General features: G+C 38.2%; 1 protein-coding gene across 2 annotated transcripts in view; it reads left to right on the plus strand.

Moving 5' to 3' along the window:
- Positions 1–13272, plus strand: part of LOC129578813 (uncharacterized) — a 37688-nt gene extending 24416 nt beyond the window's left edge. Inside the window, exons 3-5 of one of the 2 annotated variants that reach the window (XM_055467969.1) lie at positions 2206–2316; positions 7813–8106; positions 8314–13272. In XM_055467969.1, the coding sequence (XP_055323944.1) occupies positions 2206–2316; positions 7813–8106; positions 8314–8766 (858 nt within the window). In that variant the 3' untranslated portion in view covers positions 8767–13272. The remainder of the gene's footprint in view (positions 1–2205; positions 2317–7812; positions 8107–8313) is intronic. The other variant, XM_055467970.1, reaches the window with a different exon arrangement.
- The last annotated feature ends 18 nt before the right edge of the window (positions 13273–13290 follow it).

The raw sequence follows: 13290 nt of genomic DNA on the forward strand, positions 1-13290 counted from the left end.
GGATGTGTATAGTTTGGGCCAAAAACGTTTCGAATGATTCTGCTCATAAAATAGCTAATAAATTAAAACTTATTTTTTGTGATTGTGTCTCGTGTAGTTTTTCTCCCTGTGTCACGATGCATTGTTGTAGTTGTCGTTGCTCGTAGTAATCTCTTTTTTTTATTTGTCGCAGAACTTTTCAGAACAGAAACGAATGCACGAAAAATAACTGAAAAAAGAGCTACGGTTGGATGGAGTGAGAGAAAGAAAAGGCGAGAGAGAGAGAGAGAGAGAGAGAGAACGAAAAAAATAACACGCATAACGTTATCAGAAACATAATTTTTTTCGCGAGCTTATTGCTACACTAAAGTCACGACAGTCACATTCATCCGATAAATGATTCCAGCTCCAACTGCGAAAATGCGTGATTTCATCATTTTGCGTACACATTTCGATTTGACGATCGGGCATTTTATTTCTTCTTCCATTTCATTGTATTGTTGGTCGAAACATATCCCAAACTGGCCCATTTGAATTTTTGACAAGTCGGCAAGCGCCTTGAAAAAAAATTCGTCAAAAAATTAGCATTCACTGCAACCATGTAATTCACAACAACCACAACAACAAAACAATGTGGAAGTACAGTATGCTGTTGGGCTATGTTTTGTACGCAATCAGCGCCAAATTTTCCGCACCAAATTTGTATCAATTTTATTCGGATAAAGTGTCGCGCATCACAACACACTGATATTTCCTTTTATTATTATTTCATAAAATCCAAATGGAAGTCATTCGAAAATGTTTACTGAACCGTGTTTATGTGTAACAATCTCGGAAAAGAGAGCAAAAAATGGGCCGTCGGCAGTCGGTGCGCTTCGACGATGCAAAATGGACGAAAAATGCGCATTTTTTGCTTTTTCGAAGAAAAAAAAACAAACAAATTTCTCTCTCTGTCTCCCTTTATTTTTGCCATATTGCAATGTGAGTGCGTTGTGTGTATGCATGATTCGTCGAGTCGATCGACTATAACTTAATTTGCCGTTAAAATGTGGAATTCCGATTTCATGTGAGTAATTATTTTCATTTGCCGTCGGCCGACGCTGTCTGGATCTCTGTTCGCCTCATTCTGTGCTGTGCCTGCTATTTTTTGTTGTTGTTGTCTGAACGACAGCAGCGAAAAATTAGAGCAGAACTACTGCATTATCATGACGATCAGATGCGAACAGCGGCGATAGTAAAATGTGAAATGCTTCTCGCCACTTTTCGACAAATATGACAAATTAAAGAAAAGCGAACCAGCCTGAAACGATTCATACCTTCCGTTTTCCGCTTTCAATTGAAATGCAATCACCATTTCGTTATGTGTGCAGATATTTGTGCGAGCAGCGCGAGTGCCGAAGCGACCGAGAATATTTTAATCCGTTGCCGAAAAATTGTCTTGAAATCCCATCGAAAGAATCAACTCTATAAAAATGAAATGAATGAGAGACACTCACAGACACACACACACAGCAAATTGAGCAATGAACAACGTGAGAATGGCAGAACGAAAGAGAAAAATCGTTTTGAGCACTTCGGAACTTTTGCACTTTACTATAATATTCCCGCTTGAATCTTCGAAAGGATTTCATTTCACGCAACGCGCTATATTCAAATGGTATGGCATCTCAGCTGAATGGAAGCAGTGGCAGCGGCAGCAGCAGTAGTAGCGTACAGAACAAGCATTTTTGGGATAAGAAGTAACAAAAAAGAGCCAGTTCTTAAGTCCAAAAAACCTACTGCCAAACGACGAGTACTATGGAAATGTGGGAAGCGTTGACGTTGCTATTGCCGACGGATAAAGACGGATCAAAACTATACTACTTCTTTTTTCCCAGCTTGTGCTTCTTTAATCCGAAAAAGCCACAAGAATTTCTATTTTCTACTTAAAAAGTTGGTTTTAATGAAAACATAAATTGGCCAATACACAAAGTTTTCCATTTTGCTGCAGATTCGGCTGCCGTTGCTGGTGCAGTACCGGGTGCGAATAGATGAGTGTGATGAGCAAGCGAACGAACGTGCATGTACCTCTGTCATTCCTATCTCCCTCTACCCTCTGTATGTTTGTGTATGCATTGAGTAATGTGCGGTTCTGTGTGCAGTTCTGGCTTAGCAATCCGATTGGGATAGACTTATGAACGTTTTTCCGGTTGTTTTACTTAATATTTTAATAAAAATATTTTTAAGGCTTCATTATATTCGGTGCGCTGGTATTTGGAACAAGAGGAATTCTATCGATTCGTGCCAAAGGAATCACCGCCGTCGAGAGTGTTTGATGTCGCTGGAATCGTTGTTGACGTAAGTTTTCCTCCTCATCCACTACTTGAATATTATTATTATTGCTTAGCTCCAGAGAACTTATTTACATTCAACAGATTTATTTTCGATTACAAATATCTATCTTCGCATTGAATGAATTTGATCGAAGTTTAAGTTGTATGGTCGATGGGTGGAGAAGAAGAGCGCACCTCACTGTGTTTAGGTCAACCTGAAGCACCAAAAACTAAATTTTCAATTGAACTTTACAACTCTATTTAATGAAAACTCAACGATAATGTTCCGCAAATCGAATAGTTTAGCATGACGAATATGGATCATGTGCAAATTGACTTGCCAATGTACTCAAAAGTTAACAATAACAACAAAAACAACTAACCGTATTACACTCTCGACCGAACACGAATCGTCGAAGATTTATTGAGCGAAAAACAAAGAAAAAAAAATGAAAGAATGGATTGCGCTTCAGATAAATTATTATATATGCTTTTTTTGGTTCTGCTGTCGAAAACAAAGAATAACAAGAAAAAAACAAAAACAATAATCATAAAAATAATAATAAAGCACCAATCTTGAACGTAGACACATTGCAGCCCTGTTGAGATATGGCTAAAAGATACAGGCAAGTGGAAAAGTTAGAAGATCGAAACAAAAGTAGGGGAAAAAACACAAAAACACAAAGAAGAAAACAAAACGAAGAAGAAGAAGAAGGAAAACGCCGAAAAAATTAGCTTAACTCAGCGCAAATGTTTGCTTCGCTTTGCTTGTATAAATTCAGTTACCAGAAATTTATTTAGACTACTAGAAATTATGTATATTATGAAACTTCCTGTAATTTAATTTTTCGTCCGGTATATGCAAAAATTTCCATAACTTAGCCGAGTAGAAATTTTCACATGTACATGGCATAACGCGTTCGATGCGCACAGTTTACATCACCACCGCTGCCACCACTACCAACCAACCCATTTAAAGAGCGGGAACGATGGATCTTTCGCACTGCAGGCAGTGTTCCGTGCTGACATTGGCACGGGAGCAGCTCAGTGGCTAGGGCCACGCAAGATGTAGAACCGTAAAAAGAGTGCAATGAGCTAGCGAACAGGAGGAATGGTGGCGGTAGAGGGGTGGAAACAAGAACAGCAGAATAGCATAGACAAAGGAAACGCACAACACACGAGCTGCTCGAATTTTTTCCGTTTTTCTTTCTTCTCTTCTTTTAATTCACATTTTGGTAGTCGCTCTTGCCTGTTGACGACGTTTCTTGAGAAAGTAGAAAAATTGTTCGGGGGAAAAGAACCGTAAAGCATCATAATATTACGATGGCTGCTAAAATTGAATGAAAAAAAAAGATTTGGTAAAACCACGTAAAGAGTATGACAATGTATGTGTTGGATAAATAAAGAAGAGCTAAACCAAAAATCAAATGGAAAGGGGAAGAATCGCGCGTTAAACGCAAGACTTCATTTTGCATTGTATGCAACATAGCCCGTGATTGCGCGCTTGCACATACACATACACACATACATATACAAAAACAAACTTGACAAACTTTAATATTAATGATAATCTTCTTGTACGTTATGCTTATGGGTAACAGCCAAAAATTGCCAAAAAACCGGGATAGAGCGAAAAAAAATGTACACGAACTCGCACTCGCGCGAACGTTTACAAGAAGAAGAAGAAGAAGAAAAATTCCGAACGCCATGTACATCATAATGACTTTTATTATTATATGACGAGCCAAAATATTCCAAGTATGAGCGATGGCCGGAGGATAACTTGGAAAGTGGTCCAAACGCAGTGTATTCAAATGTGCACATGAAATACATACAGTTAAAATGTGTATATCGACATCTAGCTGGGAGAATATCGGAATTAAAAATGAAAATCAGCAGCAACGGGAGGAAAAAGCGAAAAGTTTGGGCCAGATTGATTTCCACTCGAGAGAGATTTTCAATCGACAAACAATTAATAACAACAATTTCGGCAGTCATTTTTGATTTGATTAAATTCCCATCGATTGCATGCACCGGGCGGCTGTTTTAATTTTGCTAACTTTTAACTTTCGGATGAGAAGTGAAGCCCAAATTGGTTTTGAGCGCAAATGGCGTATAAAATAGGGCCATATGAGTAATGAACGAAAATTGGAAGGCTTGATTCAATCGATTTGGCCCAAATCATTTGGGGCAGCGAACGGTAGAGCAATATTCAAATGTGTCAGAAAATTGGGTTCTTTTGACTTGAGATCAACTACAAAGAGTAGTTTGATACATTATCAATCGGTTTTGTGAGCGATTTGACGTCACAAAGAACCATTATATGATGCAATTCCAACCGAACACAATCACTGTATCATCAGATCGAATGAGATTAAATTGTGATTTATCTTAATATTATCGAAAATAGATCGAGGAGCCAAAAACATCACATGCGTTTGGTGTGTGTGTGTGTGTGTGTGATGAGATGCTTTGTTCAAGCGTTCATCAGCATCACAAATAGAGTGTAGAGTAATTTAGTTGTTGGCTAGAACTGAAAATGCTTTAAATGAATTTTGATCTGCACCTTGTCACACGATTGGAATTGAGCGTGTGTGTGTGCTGAGCCACTGAAATCAGTATGGGTGCCGTGCCCAGCACTTGCACGATGGTTCCAAATTGAGCGCATCGCATTTCACACATATCCGAACAACGCGCTAGTATTCGAAATAGGCTAAACGTCAAGCACATGGAAATAGCAAATTTGCAAATGAATAGAATCACGATTAAATAACACCAAGAGATTTTGCAGCAATGTGATGAATAACGTTGACGCTGCACGGCATCGGCGACTTCGATAACAGCATCCATTCTATGAAGATTACAACGTCAAATATCAATGATTGTTGCGATGAGCTTGTGTGTGTGATTCAGGAGTGTACATGCGGAGAGAGACTTAGTCAATGCCGAAATGTGATGAATAAATTTCTTATTGGAAGATTATATGCATGTGCTCTTTTCATCGGGTCGAAAAGGCAGAGAGAAAGAGAGAGCAAGCGACCGAAGCCACTCTCACTCCTGTCGGCAGAATCGTATGTTATGTTCGAATCACATGCTTCATCGCATGTTGATCTTCACGCTGCTTACGGCATGTTTCTAAATTGAAAATCAAAGTTACTTAAGATACATCAAACAAGACACACAGCCAAAGGTTTTGTGTACTTTAGATTCACTCTCTCTCTCTCTCTCTCTCCCCCTCCTCCACTCTTGCTCCATCGCTGTTGTTGGCATAATTGGTGCGTGTGTGTAACATATCACATCGTCTCGACAACCAGCCTATATTTTGATTCTCCCAGTCTCCATGTGTGCCTGCCTGCCTGCCTGCTTTTGCCTTCAACCACTTTGCAAATTTATAAACAAAATCCGATGAGACTTTGATTAATAGCCGAATATCACGGCAAGCTCAACTAAATTGCCGTATGCAAAGTGCACAATTGCCAAAAATGATTGGCACCATGCATTTGGTACAATCGAATGGCGGCTCTCAAAGACTATCTCCAATCGTATTTAAGTAGCAATAACAAATATCATCTTTTTGTTCTCAATCTCAATCAAGTTATGCAGGTTAGCAGACTAAACAGAGAATGGGTGTGTATGTGTGCAAAAAACGTCCATGCGACGAAGCGGGGGAAAAAAGATCGCACGAGCCAACTTCTTATTTCAACGACAAAATTATTTTCCTCGAAACCATTTTGTTCGTTCTCTCTCTCTCTCTCTCCCCATTTCGCTTTTTTCCTATTTACAGTTGTGCATGTCTTTGATTTCGCCAGCTTCATGCAAACAATTCACGTTGCTCCATGAAATATTTTGATTTTCAATAAGAGCTTTTTTTCCTCCTAATGTCTAGGCCTCACTTGCTCTCTCGGGTTTGCTTACTCAGCTCACAAATTCATCATACAAACTGCTTGCTGGTAGGATACGACTGCACAGAAAGTGTGTACACGAATCGCTGTCCTCCGCTGCTATATCCCACATTATCATCAACATTCAATTCAATTATGTAAATTTGACCATAGAAAATGTGAGTTTTGAACATTATTGCGGTACAAAAACCAAAAGGACCTGTCCGTTTACACATCCATTCACATAAAATGCTCCGCTTTCGCTTCGATCACGGAACATGAAATGCCAATGTAGGAGAGAAGAAAAAAACAACATCACCATCACGGATAGAAACAGACGAGAGAAAAAAAACATATCGTACCGACAAACTCACTACGTTGTAGATGGAATTTTGTGTGCAGATGAAAGCGAGTTGAAAATGAGAGTTGTGTTATTAGTACTGCGTCGGTCACTGACAAAATTTATAAATATGTATAAAATATTCGTGATTGTTGCACGTACTCATTTGGGAGCTTCATCAGCGAATCATTTTGATTTGTTTCGTTGATGAACAACCACGTGCTCAAAAGTCCATTGTTTCAACACTGAACTGTTCATTCATTACGGTTTTTGTGTGCATATACTGTATCAGATACATTGGAGTTCCAAGACAGATAGCAAAAAATCACCGTTCGCTCACGCTCCGGCTCGCTCATTTGCACTTTCTCTCGCTTACACACTCTTTCGAATGGATTGAGTAACACTGTGTCGGCAGGTGCCGAGACAAAACAATCCATCTCTGTGTTCCACTCTGTTTCGTGCAGCAAATTAAATGAAAATAATGAAGGAAAACACCTTATCGCACAGTCCAATCTAATGCATGGGATTCGCTGCGCGCGCGCACGCACGCATTTTCAATCCACTTTTTTCCTGTTCTTGTCGCACATTTTTTCCTTTTTCATTCAATTTCCATGAATTAATTCAATTATTTCAAATTAGAATCGGGAAAAAGCATGGGAAAAAGTACATGCAAAAATAAACTTTCGCTTTCAATTAACAAAATAAGAGAGTGCTGTGTGTGTTTTTCCATATTCCATACTCCTGCTGGTATCGGTTATTATTAAAATGCAAATAATTTTTCCAAATAATAATTCATACACATAAAACGTATGTATTTGTCACGTATACAAAATGGGTAAAATATTATTAGCGTGATTTTAAATCATGAACACATGGTGCGAACATACAATTTTAAGGGGATGTTTTCATCCATTATCTTTTGCTTGCGTAAATTAATCCACATTGAATTTTCACGACAAAACAAGGTGTTAACAAAAATCAAACGCAAATAATGTTGAGAGTGTGCCGAAGTGAATGGATCATAAATACATCGATATATGTACATATATGGGCCGCTCTCAACAAGCTCCAAATTTTGACATGACATTTTCACTGAAAAAGAGGAATGGGATGCGGATTTCGTTGTTGTTGTTGTTGTTGTTCCTGCTGCTTTTTCTGAATAATTTCGCTTTGGCTTGTGTTCTTTCGCAATTATGTCACACAAGTGATTGACGAGTTGAAAAACCAAATGTACGTACATAACGGCAGATTGATATTCATTTTGATTTGTTCTATTTACATACACACGCACACCATCCAGTTGACGAAATCCAGCGAGCACACGGTGACATTACGCTCGGTACCACGAATTATCTCCGGAACGTATCAATGTGAAGTGTCGGCTGATGCGCCACTTTTTCACACGGAAACAAGTAAAGCAAAAATGCTTGTCGCTGAACTGCCGGCCCACCAGCCCGTGCTCTCCGTTTACAACGCTCCAAATAACAGTAAAAATGGCATTGCCATCGGTGAGTTATTGAAAGCGACTTGTGTTTCTGGCCCATCTTTTCCACCTGTCAATTTCACATGGACAGTGAATGGCAACATTCAGCCGGTGAGTATCGTTCTATCTAATGCCTTTCTCGTTCGATTTTGCATACAAAAAAAATAATACCAACAGCAAGAAAAAAACACGGCAGCAACAACCGTTCACTTGCGATTCAGTCATTTTGAATTGTTATTAAGCAGTATGTATTTTTTCCTCTCTTTCGTTTTGTTTTAATCTGTTTTTTTTCTATGTTTCTTCTGGTTTGTATTTCAGTCGAGCAATGTTGGTTTGCGACCCATTCAGGCCATCGAAAAAAATATCGTGCTACCGAATACCAACGATTCAGATTCGAATGCAAAGGAAGCCTGGTCGGACATGATTGCGCGTATCGACAATCACATGCTTAATTCGGACAATCGTAAGATTCTGGTGCGTTGTGAAACAAATATCTTCAATTTGTATCGTGGTACGGCCGAAGCTGAACTCAAAATAAGCGACGATTCAATTTGGATGCACGGTGCTAAAGTGAGCCCAACAACAGATCAACGCAGTAGTAGCAGCAGCAGCAGCAGCAGTAGTGGTGGCGGCAGCAGCAGCAGCGCATCCACAAAAAATGGCGATCCCGATAATTCAGCGCTACAGGCTGGCACCGGCCTTCGATTGAATACATCCTATTTTTTATTGCAACTAGTTTTTCTGCTTCTTATCACACCGGCCCTATCGTAAAAGTGGTGTCAGCATACGAAACACTGTAATAATGCACGACACAGAGAGAAAGACACCAACGGCCAGAGTGAGATGTATGTTAGGGTGGATGCGTGTGCGTGTGTCGGTCACACCTGGCATTTGACTCCCAAACAATTACACGACAAATAATTTATTTTGCTACACCGAATTCCAATTCATCTCCGACTTAATGCGAATACGAATTGCGAATATCAATTTCGAATGTCAGTTTTACCACCCAACACCACCAATGCCCGTTTGCCCGCACTTTGTCACCCGAAAGGCGATCTGATTCACTCACTCACTCCGAAAATCGCCGATCCTTATATTTTTCATATATTAAGAATAATAATGAAAAATAACGAATAAAATAAACTATTTAACCATTTATTTCATTTATTTGCTAGGATTGATGGCTAGAAATTTTTATTAAAATCCCTTAAGCGTAAGTTGTAAGTATGATATAAGTTAACTGTCACTGGAATCCCCCGATACAATTCTCGATATTACTTGATATATATACCTACATGAATGAATATGCATATAAAGATATATACATATATGTTGATGTTACCAAATGTCGTTTGTATTTATCGAACGGTGACTGATGTTGGAGCTCTTCAATCCAACGTTGGTAGACAATTGCAATGGAATAAATTAAAATAAATTTTTGCACATGAAATATGCAATTAAACATGCATAAAATACTTGACAAACAAAATTTCAATTCGCCGATGGAATTGTGTTCGTGTGGAGCGCGTCAGCCCATTCCATTGCCAAAATGACTGTAAATTAAATGACCGGAAAACATCGAAACATTGTCAGGTATGTCAGTGTAAAAAAAAATTGAACGGTAGGCCTCACATTTTTGGACAAGAAACGGTTTACCTGATGAAATGATTGTATGCGTGTTGTGTTTGTTCTGCGGATGATGAAAAGGCTCATACCAAAAATGAATGCAATGTCGAAAAAATTCTCCACGGGATTCAACTTCGTTTGCGACGTTTGCCATTCCATGGGCTGGCAGAACGGTGCAGTTGGTGCCGTTTCACCTTCATCACATCAATAACAAGTGATATTAATTAATTTATTTTTGAATGTTAAATGGCAATTTTGTGTACTCATTCTTTGCCAAAATATTAACTTTGATTTACCATTTCGGTGTTGCAAACGGAAAAGAAACCTTTTGGGAGGAGGCAGAGATGTATAAAATTGAGTATGAGGCGATTCCTTTCAATTTCAACTTTATCACCTCTTTAATAAATTATGTTGCGCACATAGTTTTCCCGGTTGGTCCGTTGGTCGTTCGATAGGCTGAATGATTGGTTGGTTGGTAGAAGCTGTTGCCTTTATTGACATACTCACTATCAAAATCACGCGCTTGTTCGCCCGCGCACACCAACCATATTGAGGCATAGTTAGCGCTGGATGAAGATTCTCCCTGCTTGCTCTGTTTGCTCACAATTATAAAGTTTTCTAAAGAGCTTATCTGTGAACGTCTGGAAACCGTATGGTGCGTTCTACTGCTGATGCTGCTGCCGTCGCTGCTTTGGCTGCTGTTTTGCAAAAGCGTCCCCAACTTTTGCTATAGACAAACATACATTTATCAACACATAAACTAAATGACGAGCCACACGAAAAGTTTCCAAGCAAATAAAACCTATTCGCCACACGTTATATTCATATTACTAGCATTCAAATATCGACTATATGGCAAGATTTTTTGGCCATAATGTTCTGGTTGCCTCTCATCGATCTATTTCGAAAGTTAAATTTAGTTCTCCTCTCTTTTGACTTTTCTTCTTTGGCTTTTCTCTCTCTCCCTCTCTCTCTCTCCTTTTCTCTGCTCCTGTACACGATTTGCAATCTCTGGCTTCTTCATTCTTTTGCTCTTTTTTTCCCTCTCTTCCTCATCAGCCATGTAATTTCGTTTGGCTATGTCTGCAATGCATTTCGCCATGAGCACAGAAATCGTTTTTTTTTTTGCTTCTTTCTACTACCACTACCGCTTTTTCTTAATGTATGGTGACCTGAAGTGATGGCATCTCAATGTGTAAAACAGTTCATATATCTCTATTCCACGTTTTACGTTACACATTCCACATTATCACTATGAGCGTTACCGTTGTCGGTTTGTCTATTGCAACGTGTAAAATACTGAGGTTGAGAAAGTTCACAAAGTCAATGGGAATACTTTTCACGCTCATACAAGGAACCCGTACAAATGGCCATGTTCAAGCTCAATAATACATCCGCAAGCTAAACACACACACACACGCGCGCATATATAAAACAAACTGACAGAGGAAAACTAACGCAGAGGAAAGATGGGATGGGAAGCAACAGCGATGGCATATACACAATCAATTTAAGATAAATAAGAAACGATTCGATTCATCATGTGTACAACTCCATTAAAATGCGTTGGAGAATCGTATATTTCAAATAAATGAATATGAATTTGTGTTACGATTTAGATGTCCAAAATGTTGATTCGAAATTCCCTGTGTTGGATAAATAGATGTATGTGTGTTGTTTGTGTCCACGTCCAGTGTGTTGTTGCAACACTGCCACAACATACAAGTGTGAAAAGGGAAAGAAAAAAAAACATACAAAACATCCCCCGAAAAATAACTCTCCATAGTGATTCTAGTAATAGCTTTACGTTTAAAGTTCGGGGCCCGATATCGCACCGTCGATAAGCGTTCTCCACACTGATCGAGCAGGAAAGACACATACACACACACACACAGAAAGAGAGAGAGAGAGAAGGAGAGAGAGATACCGACACATACGAGCGACGAGACAGCACTGGAAGAAAATAGTATGAGAGAGATGGTGATGGTAGAGGAAATCAGTTCGAGAAAGTCATAGAGTATAGATTTTAAGTTGGTCATCCCAATCACTTGGCGGTAGTTGCATCGTATGCCCGATGCCAAATACAGATATATATACATATACATAATATTAATTTTAAGAAAGTTTCAATTCACATGGTCATTGGTTAAAAATCGTTTGCCACCGGACCGAACTCTGAAACATTACGATTGAACTAAACTATATGTTTGTATAGATTGCTATATATGCTCGACTTGAACTCAATTGTATGTGTGATGCATATTTCCAAAAGTATTATTACTATAGAACTGCTGTGTACGTTTTGCGCCCTCCTCCGAATACAGTTAGATGAAAATTAAAAGTTTTCGGCAGCAACAAAACATTCCCGAACAACTGAAAGACGAACTAGCTAGGCTTCCATTTTTTTGCCATCGCCCAACATTCGGATTTTCACAATACACGAAGCAAAATCGTCGACCGAAAATATTTTTCTGTTTTTGATTTCGATTTCAATTGTGTCAAACGGAAGCCAGCACTAAGCCGAATTCAATGCTTTAAAATTAAAATCACTTTGCATTTACAGCTATTAAATGGAAATTGAGTCATTTGAATCTTTTGGCGTGTTTCAATCTAGTTATAATTAGAGCAAAATAGTTTAAATTCTATGGCTATAATAACATAGTACACACATCGATCCGAATTACCGGTATCAAAATTATATGGAGAATTTCAATCAAACACATTTGGAAACAGTAGGTTGTGGCAACAATAAACGGTACCCATATATACACACACCCACAAAAAAGACACACAAAAACACACAGACATTCTCAGTTCACTATAAAATTGTACATTGCTGATATGAATTCATATGAAAACCGCAATTGAAATTATGGCATCCAGACAACAGCAATTCAAATAATTTCGATTGTTTTTAAAACATAATAGAAAATTAATTAAAATTAATAGCGATTAATTTCAATGAAATCAAATTGATTTGAAATGGAATTTTCGCCGCAACAAATTTTGCTCACTGGATCTCTAATCCGCACTGAGATGGTCAATTATAGTAGTGGAACTTTTGTTTATGTTTCTGGTTTTGTTCATTTTGGTTTCAATAACAGCAACAACAAAATGAGCATAAATAAAATAAGGATTATTCAATTTACGTTAAGATTTCCGTAGATGAAGATAATTTAGCACACCGGCAATAAATTCATAAAATTGATGGTCATAAATCTTTGAGTTCCTCTGCATTAAGAGTCGTATTTTACCTCATTTATCTACTAAACATACACGAAGGGAAAATAACCCAATAAACACTCACAGACAAACACACACACACAGGAATGCAAAATACAGCGCGAATTTAGTGGTCTATCGCGTGATTTAAAATATAAACTAACCATACAATTTATGAAATGAAATGAAATGCAAAATTTGACAATATTTAAGGAAATTAGGAAATTACAACTTACTCAAATGGCATTCGTTAAGGATACAAACCTACAAATACAAATGGATAAATGATAACCCAAAAAAAAAATACAGAATGATACGTAAAATTAATAAATACGAACGCATGGAATTAAACTTATACATTATTATCTTCCGACACACACAAACACACACACACACAAAAAGAATAAATAAACCAATAAAAAAAAACGAAATGAGAAATGTGTT

This window comes from Sitodiplosis mosellana, unplaced genomic scaffold (assembly GCF_009176505.1).
Source record: "Sitodiplosis mosellana isolate CC-2019 unplaced genomic scaffold, AAFC_SMos_1.0 Smas_scaffold_6226, whole genome shotgun sequence".
Classification (NCBI taxonomy): Eukaryota; Metazoa; Arthropoda; class Insecta; order Diptera; family Cecidomyiidae; genus Sitodiplosis; species Sitodiplosis mosellana.